The 20,342-nt window shown below is 41.8% G+C and overlaps 1 protein-coding gene across 4 annotated transcripts in view; it reads right to left on the reverse strand.

Moving 5' to 3' along the window:
* LOC114569625 (ubinuclein-2) overlaps positions 1 to 20,342 on the reverse strand; it is a 28,714-nt gene that overhangs the window by 7,428 nt on the left and 944 nt on the right. For 2 of the 4 annotated variants that reach the window (XM_028599601.1, XM_028599584.1), the window contains exons 2-13: positions 19,548 to 19,664; positions 18,342 to 18,443; positions 17,405 to 17,515; positions 15,894 to 15,994; positions 12,545 to 13,100; positions 11,268 to 11,338; positions 10,738 to 10,867; positions 8,910 to 9,016; positions 8,594 to 8,704; positions 7,500 to 7,643; positions 355 to 405; positions 183 to 225 (exon numbers count right to left, since the gene is read on the reverse strand). In XM_028599601.1, coding sequence (XP_028455402.1) covers positions 183 to 225; positions 355 to 405; positions 7,500 to 7,643; positions 8,594 to 8,704; positions 8,910 to 9,016; positions 10,738 to 10,867; positions 11,268 to 11,338; positions 12,545 to 13,100; positions 15,894 to 15,994; positions 17,405 to 17,515; positions 18,342 to 18,443; positions 19,548 to 19,664 — 1,644 coding nt within the window. The remainder of the gene's footprint in view (positions 1 to 182; positions 226 to 354; positions 406 to 7,499; positions 7,644 to 8,593; positions 8,705 to 8,909; positions 9,017 to 10,737; positions 10,868 to 11,267; positions 11,339 to 12,544; positions 13,101 to 15,893; positions 15,995 to 17,404; positions 17,516 to 18,341; positions 18,444 to 19,547; positions 19,665 to 20,342) is intronic. The other 2 variants (XM_028599592.1, XM_028599606.1) reach the window with 2 other exon arrangements.

The raw sequence follows: 20,342 nt of genomic DNA on the forward strand, positions 1-20,342 counted from the left end.
TACTAGCAGCCAGGACACATTATGAGGTAGTGAGTACAGTATATTATATTGTTGCCTCATGATAGAATGCTGTTTGAAAAATGATTTCAGATTTAATTATCATTGTGGGTTTAAAAAACAAATTCAGCTAAGTATTTTTTTTTAGAAACAATGTAGAGTACATGATCTGAGCAGTCACTCACCTTGGCTTTGGCCTTGGGCCCAGGCACCATTCTCCTTTTGACTCTGTATGGAAAAATGCAGGCAAATATTCAGCCTCTTCTATTTACATTTTGTATTCAAGCCCAATCTCGGAAAAACCCCTGAGTTGTTACTGAGGAAACATGACCTGTGTGAGATAAAGCAAATACTTACAGGTTTCCAGTGAGGTGACTGTGAACAGAAAGACTTTCCTTGAGCAGAATCCTGAGAAGAGGAAACACAGCGGTAAGAAACACACAGCCAGAAGACAAGGATGGCTGGATTAATGTCAGGTTACATTTCTCAAGTGAGTTTATATGCACAAGTTCGCAGAGTTAAAAGAACATCACTGTAACTGGATGTCATAGTAGCAAAGATTTGAGAACTAATGCAACATTACTGATTTAAGTTTAACAAGTAGGGAAAAACACACGACACCTGTTGAAGCCATTACACTGATTTGTGTTTAATGATTTATCTTATCATTTTCATGTTATTTATGTTGTTTGCAGTCATACCGACACCTATGTATCAAATGATGCAGATCATGCTTGCTGCTGATCATGTTTATGTGTTCTTTAGGATGATGATAGGATGATGACGTCAGGGGGTGTAAACTTGGTATGTAGACGTCACCTGGGACAGGTGGGGGTGTGTGTGCTTGGCTAGAGAGCGGAAGGGCAAACTAATTTTCAACCGCGTTCTTGTGAGACAAGCAGTTTTCTTTCTGTTTATGATAAGTTTTGTTTAGGTTGCCGTTGCTGTTGTGGAATAAAGGAACCATCATTGTGACACTTTGAAAGAATGCGCGTTGATTTACTGACCGCTCCTACAATCAGTTGAAAATTAGTCCATCTGAACGCCAGGAAGGACGCCAGTCAAGATGGAAAGGAAGGGATGAGACCGGAGTCAGTGTTGTTTGGATTGGAGCTGGACTGCTGCCAGATTCAGATTTCACCGGTACCGTGAGTACGCCAGCGAATGCGGCGTTTTCTCAACCTGGTTACGATCAAACATCCGAAGGTGGCAAATGAACAAATTATGCTCGGATTTGAATAAAGACACCACGAGTAAACTGAAATAAAAGTTAATAAGCCCATACGAGGCAACGAAGAAAAGGTGCCCGTAAACAAAGGATACGCTTACGGAAAGAAAATAACTGAAATGGTCTAAACCGACACGGAAATATCGCACAGCTGTGCGCATGGAGGAATGACATTAAATGAGTGATTGCCGAAAAACTAACGAATATTCAAGAAAATTTATCGGACGGACGTAAAGAACATAAATTGTACAAACGAATAATAAAGGCTGAGAACGAAAACTGAGACGATGGCAGCAGGAACGGAATGTGGAGTCACTGAAGCCGGGATCACTGGAATGGACGCCGCGCAACAGAGGAAAGCGTTCAAATCACTCAGCGCAACACGCAGTGGGAAACTTTCACACTGTACACGGAAAATGAATGAGATAAAAACACTGATGAAAGAGGGTGCTGATGTTGCCACTATTGATGAGGGTGCAAAGGACTTTCTAAGACTGCTGGAGGAATTTAAAAAGGTGTCATGAATCTATTCAGGAACTGCTGCCTGAGGATGTGAGAATAAATGAAACTTTGAACTGGTATGAGCCGAAAATGGCTGATTATGATGTTTTTATAACCGAGGTGGATCAACGGATAAAATCTCAGTCCGACCCACAGGCTCTTGTGGAGGCAGGAGACAGTGTCTCACAGACTGGCTCAAGAGGTTCTAAAGGTTCTAAAAGTTCAAAAGGTTCTAAATCCTCATCCATTGTGTCAGTGCGCATGAAGGCGGCTGCAGACAAAGCTGCTCTGCAGGCCAGAGCTGAAGCCCTTAAAAGGAGACATGAATTGGAAATGGAGAAGTATCAGCTGGGTTTAAAAATGGAAACCTTGGATCTGGAAGCAGATATTGCTGCGGCTGATGCAAGGCTAAAGGTTCTGGAGGACTTTGAAAGTGATGAGGCCTCAGAATCCGGAAAAGAAATGGCAGACCTAATGAATGCATCTGGTAAAATAGAAGGAAGCCTAACACAACTGGAGTTTGCACGGATAGGACTCATACCTAAAACACCCTTACAAAAATTGATACACACTCAGTACCCCTCACACATGCCACCAAAAGGGTCTGAGCAAGCACCAAGGACTACAGCAAACCTTCCCCTATTTAAAGTGGTTGTATCTGATGGACCACATAGACGAGGCGAATCCACTCCCAGAAGTGAAACGGCTCAAGGCATCGACCTCACGAACATTATGCAAAAACAAAAACAGATTTGGCGGATCTGCTGGTGATACAGCAGAAAGAATCTAAACTCCCAAGGAGGGAGGTGCAGGTGTTCGACGGTGATTCTCTCACTTTCCGATCATTTATGAGGGCTTTTAAGCACAACATCGAGGACAAGACCAACAGTAACAAGGATCGAGTATACTTCCTGGAACAGTATGGTAGGTCAGCCTAAAAAACTGGTCCAAAGCTGCTTTCACATGAACGGTACAACTGGTTACGAGGAAGCAAAGCGCCTACTTAAATATCATTTCGGTGACGATTTTAAAGTCACGTCTGCATACGTTGAAAAGGCCTTAAACTGGAATCCAATACGTACAGATGATGGAAATGCACTACATAGCTACGCCCTCTATCTAAGAGGCTGTGGTAACACAGCCTCTTAGGGGCTGGAGCTCCCATACATGTCAGAACTGGACTCCCCATCTAACACGAAAAGGCTTGTTTCCAAACTCCCGTTTAAACTTCGAGAAAAGTGGCGGTCTGCCGTAAGTGATATCACTGAAAGGACACAGCAGAGACCTAAATTCCATGACCTTGTTCTGTTTATGTAAAAACAGGCCAGAATCACTCTAGATCCTGTCTTCGGAGATATCCAGAACTCTGTTGGCGGCATATATGGGAGGAAGCCCAGAAGAGACTTACCGTATACGGGATCCAGCAGCAAGAAAAGCTTTGTTACGACTATCGTTCCCAACAAAGAAGCCAGCATTAACACCAATACACAGAAAAGAGAATACAGGCCGGAGGGCACCCCTACAGCTGTTGACGCTTTTGTCGTGCCCTGCGCTTTCTGTAAAGGAGAGCATGCAATAGAAAAATGCGGGAAAATAACAAAGATTCCCCACAAGGAGAAAGTTGAGCTGCTAAGGAAAAATGGACTCTGCTTCGCCTGCTTGGTCAAAGGTCACATGAGTAAAGAATGCAAGAAACGTCTCACATGTCGTTCCTGTGGGAAGAAGCACCCCACTGTCTTGCATATGGAGAACTTCACCCCAGGAAGTCCCAGGCCAGCGGCTAAGCAGAATTCAGACACTAGGAACAACTCCATTGCCAAAGTATCAGCAGCAGCACAAATTGCTATGGTGTCATCAGAAGCGGAAGCAGGAAACAGAATTACAGACTACAAGTTGGCAGTGGTACCCGTAAAGTTGAAGGCACACAAAGACAGCTGTGTGATAGAAGCCTATGCGTTTCTAGACCCTGGAAGCAATGCTACTTTTGTCACAGAGAAGCTGATGGAACAGTGGTCTGTCAGAGGAAAGAAAACAGAGATCTTACTTCGAACGATGGGCCATGAAAAGCCTGTGAAAACCCATGTTATGAGAGGGCTGGAGGTTTGCAGCCTGGATGGCAATGCGAGTAGAGCGAGTAGAACATTCCTACAGAGGAGGACATAAAAGGATGGCCGTACCTAAATGATGTCCACCTAAGACCCATCAAAGCAGAGGTAAGCATATTAATCTGTGCAAATGTCCCAAGGGCAATGGAGCCACTGAAAGTGATCAATAGCCAAGGTGAAGGACCCTATGCAGTCCTAACACGCCTAGGTTGGACTATAAATGAGCCTCTAAGCAGCACCGCATCTTTGGATGAGCATGGTCGACCTCGGATTACGTCCAATAAGATATCAGTGGTCAGGCTGGAGGAGCTCCTCGTACACCAATATAACCAGGACTTCCCAGAGTTGGCATACAATGAAAAACAGGAAAACTCATTTGAAGACAGGAAATTCTTGCATGTAATGAACAGCTCAGTTAAAAGAAAAGAAGGCCACTATGAAATACAACTTCCGTTTTGTCAGGATAACATCAGCCTGCCAAACAACAGGAAGGTGGCGGAACAAAGAGCACTAGGTCTTGCCCGCAGATTCCAGAGAGATGAAGGCTTTCAGAAGGATTATAAAGGTTTCATGGGTGACGTCTTGAGGAAAGGGCATGCAGAAAGAGTGCCAGAGGACCAACTCCCCCGGAAAGATGGTAGACTGTGGTATATACCTCACCATGGGGTCTATCACAAAAGAAAAAAACAATACGAGTGGTGTTTGATTGTACCTCCTCATTCCAAGGGACTTCCCTGAATTCTGAGCTGCTGCAGGGCCCTGACCTTACTAACACCTTGGTGGGTGTACTCTTCAGATTCCAACAGGAACCGGTAGCAGTGATGGGGGACAACGAAAGAATGTTCCATCAAGTAAGAATTCCGAAAGATTATGTGGTCTTCCTCAGATTCCTGTGGTGGCCAGATGGCGACACCAAGCAACCGCTAGCAGAGTACCGGATGACGGTGCATCTTTTTGGAGCAGTCTCATCCCCAAGCTGTGCCAATTTCGCGCTGAAGCGGACAGCTGATGATAATGAAGGAAAGTATGGCGCAGACGTTCTCAGCACCATTTGTCGCAACTTTTACGTAGACGACTGTCTCAAATCTGTCCCAAATGAGAATCAAGCAATCCATCTGATAAAGGAGCTCAGATCAGTGTGCGCCACAGGTGGTTTTAAGCTCACCAAGTGGACCAGTAACAGTCGTGCGGTCCTTGCTTCTGTTCCAGCGGATGAGAGAGCAAATGAAGTCAAAGATCTGGACCTCGATAAAGACAAACTGCCCCTAGAAAGAGCTCTTGGTATGCGATGGGACGTTGAGTCAGACATGTTTTTCTTCTCGATCACCCCAAAACAACCATTAGTCACCCGTAGAAGCATTCTGTCTGTGTTGAATTCAATCTACGATCCTCTGGGGTTCCTAGCACCAGTCCTGCTGACCGGGAAAGGAATACTGCAGGACCTGCACAAGCTACATTGTGGATGGGATGAGCCGATACCGACTGCTTACAAAGAAAAATGGAAGGAGTGGCTGAAAGACCTTAACCTGATTTCCAGCCTAAGAATCAGGAGATGCTTTAGGCCACCAGATTTCGAAGTTACTGGTGCACAGATGCACCACTTCTGCGATGCAAGTGAGCGAGGTTATGGGGCAGTCAGCTATCTGAAACTGACTTGTGACAGTGGACCACCTCACATTGCGTTTGTGATTGGGAAGGCAAGAGTTGCACCTTAAAAAGTGGTGACTATCCCAAGGCTGGAGCTTGCCAGCGCAGTCCTTGCGGCTAGGATTGACAGGATGCTGAAGAGAGAGCTTGAGTTAACCCTCGGTGACTCTGTCTTTTGGACCGACAGCACCGCCGTCCTAAAATACATCCAAAACGACTCCAGAAGGTTTCATACCTACGTGGCTAACAGAGTGTCCATTATTCGGGATCTGACACACAAAGCCCAATGGCACCACATAAGGACTGGACTTAACCCCGCAGACAGCGCATCAAGAGGCATGAAAGCAGAGACCTTTCTTCATGAAGGACATTGGCTGGGAGGACCACATTTCCTGATGCAACCTGACACAGACTGGGCAGTGACCCAAGTATCACCCACACTGGCCCACGGTGACCCGGAGGTCAAAAAGGTAGATGTGGCTTTCCGTACAGGCGTGCTGCAGAATCTAAGTCCTCTGAGTCGTTTTATCGAGCACTTCTCATCATGGGATAAGTTGATTCAATCGACAGCATGGCTCTTAAAGTTCAAGGAAATACTCATAACACAGTCGAGTTTAAAGAAGACAATTATTGACTTGGACCCAACTAGGTCACAGCTGTCTGTGAAGGATCTAGCCAAAGCCGAGCATTTGCTCATAACCTATGTCCAACAACAATCCTTTCAGGATGAGATGACCTCTCTACAAAAGGGCCTACCCATTAAGAGACATAGCAGGATCTATAGATTGGATCCCATCCTCCAACATGGAATCCTAAGAGTCGGAGGTAGACTAAGTAAGCTGGCAATGCCAGAGGAAACCAAGCATCCAGCCATTCTGCTCAAGGACAATCACCTGTTAACGTTACTCCTACGCCACATCCATACCTTGGTGGGTCATTGTGGCAGAAATCAAATGATTGCAAAACTCAGAACAAAATACTGGATTATAAGCGCAAACTCCGCTGCAAGAAATATAACACGGGATTGTGTGCTTTGCAGGAGATGGCATGGCACAGCAATGACACAAAAGATGTCTGATTTACCTTTACACAGGATAACACCTGATTTGCCACCCTTTACTCATACCGGACTGGACTACTTTGGTCCCATAGAAGTCAAACGTGGCTGCAGCACAGTCAAAAGGTATGGGGCCTTGTTTACGTGCCTCGCAAGCAGAGCCGTACACCTAGAAATGGCGTACTCAATGGATACGGACTCTTGCATTTCTGCACTCCGACGATTCATCTGCAGACGAGGTCAAGTGAAGGAAATTGTATCTGATAATGGTACAAACTTCGTTGGGGCAGAACGCGAGCTTCGGGAAGCACTCACTCACCTTAACCTCGACAAAATCCAGCATCAGATGCACGTTGAAGGCATCGAATGAACATTCAACCCTCCTTACGGTCCTCATTATGGAGGGGTATGGAAACGGCTCATCAGAATAATCAAAAAGATCCTCTACTCCGTCACAAGAGAACAGACCTTGGATGATGAGAATCTCCACACAGCGCTCTGCGAAGTGGAGGCAATCATGAATGACCGGCCCATCACAGTCATATCTCAGGATGCAAAAGATCCAGAACCTCTGACACCCAACCACCTGCTTCAAATGAAAAGAATGCCTACTCTTCCACCTGGACTGTTTGTCCTTCCTGGCGTTCAATGTCGGGTTACATTTCTCAAGTGAGTTTATATGCACAAGTTCGCAGAGTTAAAAGAACATCACTGTAACTGGATGTCATATTAGCCAAGATTTGAGAACTAATGCAACATTACTGATTTAAGTTTAACAAGTAGGGAAAAACACACAACACCTGTGAAAAAACTTAATTCTAGTTTTAAGGTGAACACCCTTGTTCTCACCCTGAAAATGTTAAAGTAATTGTCTTATCACTATGAAGGAATTTGTTCTCCAGCTGTTATATATAAAGGCTAAGTAAGCACAAGAACACAGAAACACAAAGACACACACACAGACCTGGCCTGCATCCAGCCCTTGGGCCATAGTGGTTTGACTTCATTCTCTAAGAAGGCCTTGAGGTAGTCCTCCACAGACAGAGAACACTGGTTTTCCATCTCGTAGCAGCTCAGCTTCACTCGCACCAAGCCGCACAGCAGGTTCCTGCACAAACACAAATGTTCAATCAACACGGAACATTTGCTATTAAAATCGAAATTTGGCTGCTGGTGTTGAGCACATAATGACTGAGGAGACTGTTTTTGGTAATTATGACCTCCTGAAAATGTGGAAACTGTTATGAAAACAAGTGATTGAAAAGCAGCTGTGAGTCAGTCCCACGGTTTTTGTAATTACATTAGGACACTAACTCTTTACTCAGGGTTACCCCAATTGTGCAGGCATAAAATTCAGGGCCTTCCTCTGTCATTTTAAAAGGGGAACTCCACCGATTGTACATATCAAAGTCTTGGGGTGTACTATTGCATATGTGAAAAAGTTGTACAAAGCCTTTGTGGCTCCAGAGGGAGCAGTGCAGAGTCTAAATTGCCTAAAGTGATGTCACTTGAGTCAGCGATGGTTGTATCAGAGGACTGCAAGTTTGAAAATAAATAAAATCTGGGGCTGTGGAGTTGAAGTGAAGATGTGAGCTTACCAGACCTCTATAGCCCACTCCTCTGCTCGAGGCTACATTAGCCGAAACTAGCATAACACACCAGAGACTGTCTGTGGTTGAGTTGTATTGTGGGTAATGTAAGCGGCAGGTTTTGACAAGGAAGAAGAATGAGTAGAATAATAAAATGATATCTGGTTCTGTTGCATTAATTTTGAGTGCAATGCTAATTGCTAATGCTCTGTGGAGTACCCCTTTAAAAGGTGTATACATTGCATATATATTAAATCACATCTCAAAATCACTAATTTTATTTCATGATGAAGTGAAGAGAGTGAGATTAGAAACCAACAGTGGAAAGCAAGAGAATATATGCAACAATGAAGACAATGGACAGGTTATGAGAAAAATGAGTGAGGATACAAAGTCAAACCTGCAGCATCACAAACACGTAGCACACCATCCAGCCAGCTATTCCAGCAGGACAGTCCTGGATCTTTACCTGAGCTTATCATCCCAGACAAACTTCTTCCGTGGGCCCATCACCCTTTTCCCAGGCTTTTCCTCATCTTCTTCCTCTGATCCGTTCTTATCCCCCTCTTCCGACTGCTGCCTGCAGGACACACACACAGTCAGTAATATGACGAACATGCACACATTTACATACAAACAGCTTAAATTAACACTATTGTATAAGCTTAACAATGATTACTACATTATTGTGGGTTTATGGTGTGAGTGTTCAGTTACAAGGGATTAAGTTCACCCGATCGTTTCTTACTTGCCGGTCTTCTGAAACAAAAAAACGATTTACTTACTTTGCAACCTTGGCCATGCAGTCCATGTTGTATCTGGCTATCTGCTCTGGCATCACACTACACACTGCCAGCTTCAGCTTCAACAGCGGCGTCCGTAGGCGATCATCCTGTGAGAGAGAGAGAGAGAAAGGGTGGACAGAGGAAGACCGAGACATAGGGAGAACAAAAGGAATGAAAAGTGGGGGGGAACAAAAAAGTTTGAGGGAGAAAATTAAGGTCAGAGCAAGGAGAATGGGAAAAAAGACGGAAGGAGAGCAACAGTGGGAAAGAAGAAAAAGAATGACGGAAGAAACACAGAAGAGGTAAAAATGGATGGTAGAGAGGGAGAGAAAAAAAAAGAAGCAGGGGCATCAAGAGGAAGAGTCAAAGGGGGAGAGAGTGAGGGAGTATGTTGATGTATTTTGTCAACAATGCAACTTTAACGGTCCATGACAAAAGACATTTAGAAACCCATTTTCAGTGGTAGCCCTCATTGCACTAGATCCCTGCATATTAACAACTGAAGCAGCGAAGATAGCCGAGGATTAAAAGCTATATGAAAAGGCACAAATAATGTGGAAAAAGTAGTGGATCAGCAAGAGCTGAAGAAAACAGCTCAAATGCTCAGAAATATTGCTGAAAATCAGACAGTTTGAAGGAAAAACTTGGAATATGTTGTTGCTTCCCTGACTTGTTTGTTATGAAAAATCCCCAAATAATCTTGTGGTCACAGATGAGCACCAAATAAGCCACAAGGGACCATAACAAATCACTGGTATGATGCAAAACCAATAAAAACACAAATAGAAAGTAGTTAAATGAGTAGAAAAACAAGGTACAGATCTTGTACAACCTCAAAGTCTGTTTACTGCAAAGATGTACAGAAGATTGTGAGAGATACTACTAGAAGATTCATAGTTTGTAGTCTTAGATCATTTTTGCAATTTTGTCCAAAATGGAACAGGTACTTGAATTTGTTCCAGCACAGCTTCACTTCTAATCCATCTATACAATATTGTTTAATATATATAGCAATTACAGGCTGCACTTATGATGGCTTATGTCCCATTCTTTTTATGTCAAACAATGACAATTTGTTATAGTCATATTTCTTGCTTGACACAATGTTCTTTATTATAGATTTAAAAAACAATAGCTGTGCACTTTATTATGTTCAATAGAGTTCAGGTATTAATTACAAGGTTATAGCCTGCACTTTTACTAGGTTGACTCTTTGTTATTATTAATAGAAGTTGCTGTAATAATGTATAACTGTTGGATTGTTGTTCTGTAAACAACAATCCAACTGTACACCCACTTCACGCAGCAATTGGCCAGGTGTGCAGAGGTGTGAAAGTACGCAGGATCTAAACTGCTCGCATCCTCCTTTTTCATTCTTCACACAACCACTACAACCATCACTTTTCATGTGTACAACTGAGTGAAACTGTTTTAATGCCTTGAAGGAGACTGTCCATGTTCACAAGGTGTGCACCATCATTCCCTTTTAGACAATTATTATGTCTCACCCCTCTTTACGACAGCCGCTTTTGCCTTCAGATGTGGTTGGATGACTTTGATACAAATTAGTTCTTTGAAGAATCCTAAATCCTGAAGTGCAGTTATTGTTGTGATTGAAATTTTTAGATGGTCATAATGAGTGTTTTCAACTGAGAACAGGTTTTACAGAAAACAATTCTGTGATTAGATTTGATAGTGCACATGTACAGAAGTGTCTTTCTGAATCTGGCTTTTAATGACCACAGAGGAATCAAAAAGGTGAATCACATTCTAGATCAATTTAAACCGAGGGGATTTCTCACTTCCTCCACAGATAAGCCTCACTCACCTGGATGTTGAGACTGAGCTTCTTCAGGCGCTTGAGGAGGGCTTCTTTGTTGCACGGCACAAATGCCTCCATGTGCGAGTAGATGCCTGAACGCACCTCGGGAGGTTGCTCCTGGACCTGCAGCTCAATGCTGAGAGGAGGAAGAGGAGGGAGAAATAGTCATGATTGTGAAATGCAGAAGAAGTCAAAAGATCAAGAAGATGGACGGTTATGGCGGTGAAGGTAGAAAAACATGATGGGATACAGAAAGACAGAATAAAAATGAGATGGTCGATTAATGCAGAAGAATAAAGAGCAGTTGCACAGAATGAAAGGAGGGTGAACATACAGTTGCTGCAACAAGAGAGGAATGGAAATGCGAAGAATGCCACTAACACAGACAATGAGAGACAGAGAGAAAGCAAAACACTTAAAGACAACAGGAGAGGTGTCAAGGGAAATCTGCTGAAAAGGAGTGAGAAAACACTGAAAGGGAGGAGGAAAGTGAGCTGGGATTTGGCTGACAGTGACTTAAAAGCTGTCCTACTCACTCCAGGAGAATGTTATTCATGTCCAAGGTGAAAAATTTCTTCCTGCCCTCTTGATCAAACTGCCGCGAGGCCTGTGTGAGAAAAGACTGAGTCAGCATACCAACTGCACTGTTCCATACAGTACAAAATACATATATCTGTGATGTGGTGCCTTTGAGGACTTTGTACCAACAGAAACACATTTCCTCCTCTACTTGAAACTGACCTTCACCTGACTCTAATTTAAACCATAAACTTCTATGGATGCTTTTCTTTGGCTGGTGTGAAAACGGTCTACTGAACTCAGACTAAACAACCAGATATTTCAGGAGTCATTTTAGCATGAATTAAAAAGATAAACTACTGTTAAGTCCACCTGTTGATCACAGGAACCATCAAGGATCTTCTGGTCTGTGTAAGGTGTATGGTTTAGACAACATTAAAAAGTGAGTGTCTCTATTGGCCTGATCATTTAGAAAGTAGGAGCTTATTACAACAGCATGTGTTGTGCTTCTGTTCTGCTCTGTAGTTTGTCATTTCCCTCAATAAAAAAAACAAAAAAACATAGCAGCCATACAATAACTATCCTCCCATGATAGTCAGGTACAAAATGCCTCTTTTCTGTTGTTTACCTGTCCATTTATAACATATAAGCAGTTGCAGTCTTGACAAACATTGCTCATGATTAACTATTTTTTTGCAAGCGTGTGTGACGACCAGCTAAGAAAAATAAACCAAAAAAAACTAAAAAGTGACAATTTTATCTCGGGGTCAAGTGACCTAAGTGACAGTTCCTTTAATGCACTTCCTATAAGAAAATACTCTTCACTAAAGTTGAATCTCTTAAGCTTTACCCACATCTTTAAAAGCAACCAAAAAAAAAATTATTTCTTTATTCATTTTTCTGCCTCCCTCCTCCTCCTCCTCCTCACTCTTCTCTTCTTCACCTCTGTATACTTCACTTGAGTCATAGTTTTCAATTGCCTCTCTTTACATTGTTACCAAGAACAATTCTATGCTACGGATGGACTCTGTGGCTGCAAAAATATAAAAGCAACAAGAAAATAAGAACTTCTTTAAAAAGGCAGTGATGCCAACCCTGCTGTTTTAGTTCCATCAGGGTTCAGCTTGGAGCCATGTTCCTCCAATGCTTGAAAATAGACTATTCTCGTTGGACTAAACAATAACAATAAATATTTTGTGCCACTTCCTGAGCTGATGGGCATTTGTGGTTAATTTAAGTAAAGGGGCTTTACATGTAATTGCAGCTGCCCATACACAGGCTACAGTTGACTCACCGCCCGCAGGTCCTCGATGCGTTTAATAAGAGGAGCAGGCAGCCCATCAGGCAGCGGAGGCGGAGAAAACAGTCCGCTGGAAGAACCCAGGCCTCGCCCTTGGCCACCTCCACCTGCTGCTGCTTTAGGGGCCGGAACACCTACTCCCAGAATGCCATTCTCCCTGGCCGCCACCATGACGTGCTGCTGGTCAGTGTCCAACACGCTAAAGTCCAGGTCGCCTAGGAGATCCTGCAGCTCCTTCTCATTGGCCGAGCCCAGCAGTGACATTACAGCGGGGTCCGAGGTGAGGTCTGCCAGTGAGAAGTCGTTGCTGGCTGTGTTGCCTTGTGAGTGGGTGGAGTTAGAGGCTAACAGGTGGTTTGTTGAGTTGGTGGAGTGGGGCTTGTTAGCCACACCTCCTGCCAGGCCGGGGTCAGCCATGTTCGGTTGTCGTTTCCTCATCTCCTCCTTCTCCCGGGTGAAGCGGCGGAGCATGGCCGCCAGGTACAGCGAGTCCTTCATCAGCTTCTTCCTCTTCTTCTTCTCTGGCCGGTGGAGATTGAGGACTGTCACGCTGTTGGAGGAAAGTACAGCAATGCCTTGTTCTTAGCAAAATGCTTTGATGTTTTAAATGAAAGGCAATACAATGCCTCCGACTGCATCAGTATTTAGTTTCCCTTCATTCATTCAGCCTGACATTGAGTATGCTTACATAAACTTTAGCATCCAGGCTATTGATTATTATTTGATTATTCAGCATATGACTGTTTACATGAAACATAAGAAACCCAGTTAAGAATTTTTGATAATCTATGAGCAGTTGTGTCTTGATGTGTCAACATCTCAGTCGCCATGTTCTGTACCAACAGAGAATGATCAGAAACCTCGATAAACTGTATACATGCCACAGTGTCCCAGAGTTCTGATATACTGTATCGATTTCATATTTAATCACAAGTATAATATTACTGGTGAAATGGTATTGAACCTATAATCTATTTCATCTAGGCCTAGGTGCAATCCTGCGGGCGAAAACATACTAGGCCTACTAATCCCATTCTGAGGCTTTGCTAACCTGACTCCGCCAGATGGATCGCTTCGCATTTGCTCGGCATATCCATCTGGGAACTTTCCGTTGGAGAACTTTTGGGAAGGGGCGGAATACTGGTTATTTGATTGGATGAACCATCTGTCTATCACCTATGTTGGTGATAGATGGGCCAAATCAACCAATCAGATCCACAAAGCTTATGAAAATACAACCACAAGCCCGCCCCTGCTGCTGCAGGCAAAGCATAGCTCGTAAGCTCAGCATGCAAGCAACATGTCGGTAAAGGATATTTGCCATTTGTGTAACGAGAATTTAGGAATAAAAGGCACCATTTCAGGTTCCCGGACCATATTCCAAAAGAAGGATCCAAGAGAAAAAAAGCATTAGCGAGCGGCTAACAGAATTAGGGCTACCGCTGGCTGATAATACTGGTTAGCTGATTGGATAAACCATCGGTCTATCACCACCTAACCCACCTCAAAACCAACGCTGATTGGCCCGGTCGTTTGGTTAACGGCTCCAAATTTTCTCTGCCTCAAGAGGCCAGACTGATCTGCGAGTGGAAAACTGGAGCTCGCGAGATCAGGACGGTCTCACGAGGCTAAGGTTTTGCACCATCATTAACAGAATTATAATTCATAATCTTTTATTTCAAAGGGTTTACATCATTCACCTGAAATACTGTGGAACTTTTTTTTTTAAATGGCTCGTACTGGTTTGTGTCCAGGGAACACCACAAAAACTTTAAAAATGTTGTAAAGAAAACTGCCGTTTGCAAAAAATGTAATGTGACACAAAGAATATGCTGGGATGTAAGAGCATGTCCACACTGGGTGACGTTAGTGATATGTGGACGGATAAGGTTATGTAAGCCTACATATCTAATGGACTGTGAAGAAAAACTAACTGCTCAAATAGGTAGTTATCTGGAAATGAAAATGCATCTAGTCGGGGCCACAATATCATCTCCTGACGTATGTTTAAATTCCTGTGAAGTAATACAGCTTCTTCATCAACGCGATTGTCGACAAAAAGAAATGCCATGTTTTGATAAAAAATTCATGCAGATAACAAACTGCGCTAACATGCTCCTGATACAGACTGACTGACTGAGGAAATGAAAGAGCGCTGTGTGAGAGGGAGGAGACTGAGAGAAACTCAAGGTTTATTGAAGAAAACCTGTTCCCGACCAGGTTAGGTTCACAGACTCAGTTACCATAGTAACTGACTCTGAGGTTAAGTTACCTCTCTTTCTGAAACAGGCTGGAGTTCCCCCTCTCTCTTAGGTTTGATTAACCTACCTTTTTGAAACAGAAAACCCAGAGTTTCCCTCATCTCAGGGTTAACAAACTCAGAGTTTTCACTAAACCGGCTTTCTGAGAAGTACTCCAGGTATGCTATATTGTTATTTTGGTGTTCGTTTTTCACATTGATCACATAAATGTGTCCATTTAAGAGTATTAAGTATTTGTAAGTCAACTGAAAGCAACAGCTGTGTCAATCGCATCCATGCTTGTTGCCATTCTTCTATTACGGTTTTTCATTGATGTAGCTAGACAGCTATGTAGGAAGAGGATATCCCCATTATTAGTATTAGTGAAGAATAACTGAAACCCATCAACACACACTAAAGAAGATGACTGAGAATTGTGGGAGGAGGAACTGTGGGGGTTAACTTGCAGTCTGTTCTGAAAGATCTGACACACACACGAACACATAAACATAATCTGTTTTATAATGGCACAATGGCAATAGCAGCTTGTTAAAGTATTGGGCGTATCTGAACATGGATCATGGAGTGTTTCCTGGAAGGTGGTTGGCTTGTCACACCAACTAAGAGCAATTCACAGTCAGCATCCCTGCCTCCTGATAGATGCAAAAGAGCATCCGCAGAAAAGCACAGGAGTATAATGTCACACAGGGTGGTGGATTATAAGCACTGTAAAAAGTGGACAAATGCGTCATCACATATTCACAGTGGCCCAATTGGTGTGTAAAAGGTTAACTTTTCAATCACAGTGGAGAAACGTCCATTTACATAAGTGTCTGTGTGACACTTTTTTTAAATAACTTGGCTTAACGGTAATGAATAATTTGACTAAGTGGGAGATTTTGTTATAGGTCTAGTTTACAGATTTGTGGAAAGTAATGGCCTCCTGACGATGGATTAGGCAGCTTGCTAGCTACTCAGGAGCCATTTACTTGTATTTAGCTTTTAATTAACATAAACCTAAAAACCCTTTACATTAACTAACTTGGACAAGACAACCACAAAAATAAACACAGACAGTAATATTATACTGCCATGATTCTCACCCTTGTTGAGGTCCTCTGTTCTTCTTTGCCTTCTCTTCCAGATTGTTCACTTCCTTCTTTTTTCTCTTCTTAATCACCTGTTCCTTGTTGTCATTCAGCTTCTGAAACAAGAGAACATAAACTCCTTAACTCAAATAAGCAGAAGATGACAGTGCACAGTAAAAATCGATGGAACACACACTGTGCTTCGGTTTGTTTGTGTGTGTGTGTGTGTGTGTGTGTGTGTGTGTGTGTGTGTGTGTGTGTGTGTGTGTGTGTGTGTGTGTGTGTGTGTGTGTGTGTGTGTGTGTGAGTTGAGTGACTTGAATAACGTCTACATCACGAATCACTAAAACTAATGAAACTCAAGCTCCTGTTGGGAGGACATTCATGTGCCCGTTGAGATCCTGCTGTGTCATATGTTGCACGGAGAAAGGGACAAGCAAAATCCTAGTAATATTTACCAAAATATATACATGTCACACAACTCTTCTCCAGGAAACCTTACTACCGAATAAAGCATGGTTTGGTATCACACTTCTTAAAGTCAAATTAAAACATATCATTTATAACTTTTACTATGACACATTACAATTGTCTACACCGCCATTTGTCCAGTGTCCAACTGTGTTTTGCCTCACTGAACTTGGCACAGGCTGATCAAGAATTTTCTTTATCAGCAGTGCTATAAAAACAAGACATGAGCAGCTCTGTGAGGCTGTACTAACACACATGGGTGTATTAAGCTAAATACTAATGCCAGCATGCTAACATGCGCACAGTGACAATGCTAACATGCTGATGTTAATTAGATAGAAGGTTTACTATGGTCACCATTTTTGTTTAGCATGTTAGCATGCCAATTAGCAAGGCAGGAAAAGTCAAGGGATCACCAAAGTCATTGGGATTTATCTTCCAACGCACCATGAATGTCTGTAAAAACGTGCCAAACCATCCAATAGTTGTTGAGATATTTCAGTCTGGACCAATTGACATTGCCACCCCTAGACCCATGCCACTAGTATGAAAAACATCTTTATTTTTCTTTTACATATTTCCAACATTGATACTTGATCCTTTAGGTTATGTAGTGCAAATGATTGGAATAAGTTACCTTTGCATATCAAAATATAAGCAGCTATTAATTACAGAATAGCAACAATTTGAAGGTATAAGCATATCATCCAAGTTTTTGTTATTGTATGCAATTTATTTTCTGAGGTATTGACTTAAGAGTGATTTCAATGGTGATAACATAAGTATGCAATGTATTGACTTGTTGGTAGTATAATGTTGCTAGGCTACCTGCATTCCTGCATCTTTGCTAGTTTTACATCAAGAATTATAAAGTCTTGGACTTTGTGTCATCCACATCATCTTTTTTTGTTAGTATGTACTTTCAAGCAGTTTTTCACAATGTCAAATAAACTGAACAAAATAAAAACATTTCCGAGGCCTGAAAGTGATTTTCAAACACTGTATAACAATAATTACTTCATGTTCCCGTTATGAACGGGTTATGGTATTCTCACCTTGTCCTCCTCACCCTCGGAGTCAGAGGTCGCTCTGAACTGCAGCGTGCCAGTGTTGATGTAAAATCCCCCAAGCTTTGTAGTTAAAGAGGCAGGCACCAGCTCATCATACTGAGAAACATAACAAAAGAAAATGGTTTGTGCTATAACATCAGAGAAAACAGTAAATCCTCTTACACAACAAAAGTGGATTTTGTGATAATGTTTCTTGGTAACATTTTACAAATAAGCCTGGTCTCTTATGTTGGTCAGTGAAAACGGATGACGTGCATCAAAATAAATAAATCACAAAAAAAATGAATCCCTCCAGGCCACAGATGAAACACTTTTCCATCACGGAACATGTAAAAACAAAAAGGGAAAAAAGGGTCAAACAGGCGCTGACAATTTGTGAGTGCAGAGGACAGCTATCAAAACAACAAAACAAATATCATATATTGGCAGAGACTCCATAAAAAGAGCATAAGTCTAGCTATTACAGTCAGACAGAGAGTGATATCCACTGAATACTGAGCAACCAACACTATCAAACAAAAACAATGACATGTCCCTGTGTGGACACAAGCAGCACGTACGTTGTATGCATGAGTCATGAGGATGATTTTAGACCGTAGTCTCAGGTTGGTTTTAAAAAGGGATAAGCGTCTATCTTTAGAAGTGCCACTGAATGCACGGTACTGAAACATCAAGCCAGGAAATAAATATTTAACCACAGAGGAATAAAGTCTACCTCAACAAAACACAAGAACAGCAGTTCAGGAATGTGACGATGACAGCAAATTGATCAGAAGATAATAAGGGAGAAGAGAACCATGTGCAATGTTATTATAAAGACTAAAAAGGGAGACATCTGACTAAATGAAAGTGACATCCTTGAAAAAACAAAAAAACGTAGGTGAAAAATCACCTCTTTATTAATAAAGTAAGGGACACTCACAGCTTCTGAGTTGTCAATAAAGGGGTCTGTCTCGTCGTAGCCAAAGCCTATATCAATCAAATCTTGCATTCTGTCCTTCTTCTTCTTCTTCTCTGTGTTACCCTGAAAAATAATTTAAAAATATGACATAATATAAAGTTTTAATTTTGATTCACATGAAAAGTCCTCACATTTATTCTAACCTTAATCTTAAAATGGCCTCTTTTTAGAGTAAGGATTTACAAAATGTCCTCACTTTCTCCACGTGGCTGTTTTATGGGCATTATGGGCAACTAGAGCCTGACTGATTAAATTGAAATCATGCTTCTTACAGATATATTCTTATTTGCATATATGTTGGCCAATAAGAAGAAATAAATTGCACTACAGAAAAGCCAAAGATTTGTTCAGGTCATTCAGAATCATTTTCTCCATTACATAATCTGGCGACTGGAGAGCACTGACTAGGTTATTTTTTTACTGTAAAATGTCACTTAGTACAGATCTCAGTCACCATTCTTTAAAAACAAAACAACAAAGAAGGGAACTCTATTAAAAAATGTTTATAGTATGCGTTAATGTAAAAATAAAATCAGACATTGCATGGTTAGTGGATACTTTAAATTCTCAAATATCGGCCTCAAATATCCCATTTCAGTCAAGCTATTGCAACAGTCAATAAGTGACTAAAAATATCACTAATCATTATGCATAACTGTCTCTCCTGAAGTTTGTCCCTTACTCCCTCTTTCCCACAGATCTAAGGATAAAAGGGTGTCACCTGTTGTTCTACTTGGAATATATAAATTCAATTTACTTGACTATACCAAGTTACTTAACAAACAAACAGTAATTTTAATCAATATATCAGCGATATTAGGTTATTGTAGATAGTGGTATTGTTGTATGTGTTTGACAATAAGTATCAAGAAATTGCAGTACAGAAATACCAAAGAGATAGAGATAATATATATATATATATATATATATATATATATATATATATAAAAACAGTGTCACCAACATTGATCGTCTCCCAGAGTTTATTTTTTTTATCTGTGAAATGTCCCGCTCATGTTTGTTTGTTTTGTGTTCATCGGGTGCTATATCATTGTGGGATTTCTGAAACTCAAATATCAATATTGGTATCGGCCTCAAAAATCCAGTATCAGTCAGGCTATAATTCTAAGATGATCAAATTAGAAACACTTCAAATGAAAAACTCACATATTTATTTTCAAACTTTTTTGCCAGGGCCTCAACCTGGAGCCGCTCTCTCTCGTCATCGTCGAAGGGCTCGTTGGGATTGTGGGCTGAAGTCAGACTTGGAGGATTATTCTTTGCCTGGAACAAATGGTGAAAAACATTCATATTAAAGATAATGAACAGGAATAATCAGATGTCAGAGCTTTGCTTAGACCGTTTCAGTGCCTTGGGCCCTCAAACTGGAACACAACCTGACTATGTTCAAACCTAGAATAAAAGTCCAAATCGTTAAAATATAAATAGCCTACATTATCCCAATATTCCAGCAAACTGAAAACAATTGAATCCAAAACAAAAACAAACAAATAAAGGGCTAAACATGGTGCTGGCATGGCCACCTTCTGTACTAAAATACAGAAAATATACTGAAATATTTAATTATACTGTAGTTTGCAAACTTCATCCCCCCCCCCAATTTGTAATCTAAAACATAATAGCAAAAACTGGATTGTCCCAAACTGCACAGTATCAAAATGAGGCTAGCTTCTAGATCTCTCAGCTTTGACATTTGCCTTGTTCCCATGCTACATCCTGGTACTTCCATCAGCAATGCTCTATCATCTATCACCCGCAGCCAGAGGGCCAAACTGCATGTGGCATTTCCAAGTGCTGTAATGGCTGTGCTGTTGCTGGGCAAGCCTGCGTGAACAGGACACAGGTAGCAAGCAGCACGAGATAAGCTTTATCTCTACATGTTTAAAAAGAAGAGGTCCCTCTATAAAAAAAGCTAACGTTACACTTTGATAGAGCGCGGCT

Source organism: Perca flavescens, chromosome 2, assembly GCF_004354835.1.
Source record: "Perca flavescens isolate YP-PL-M2 chromosome 2, PFLA_1.0, whole genome shotgun sequence".
NCBI classification, from domain to species: domain Eukaryota; kingdom Metazoa; phylum Chordata; class Actinopteri; order Perciformes; family Percidae; genus Perca; species Perca flavescens.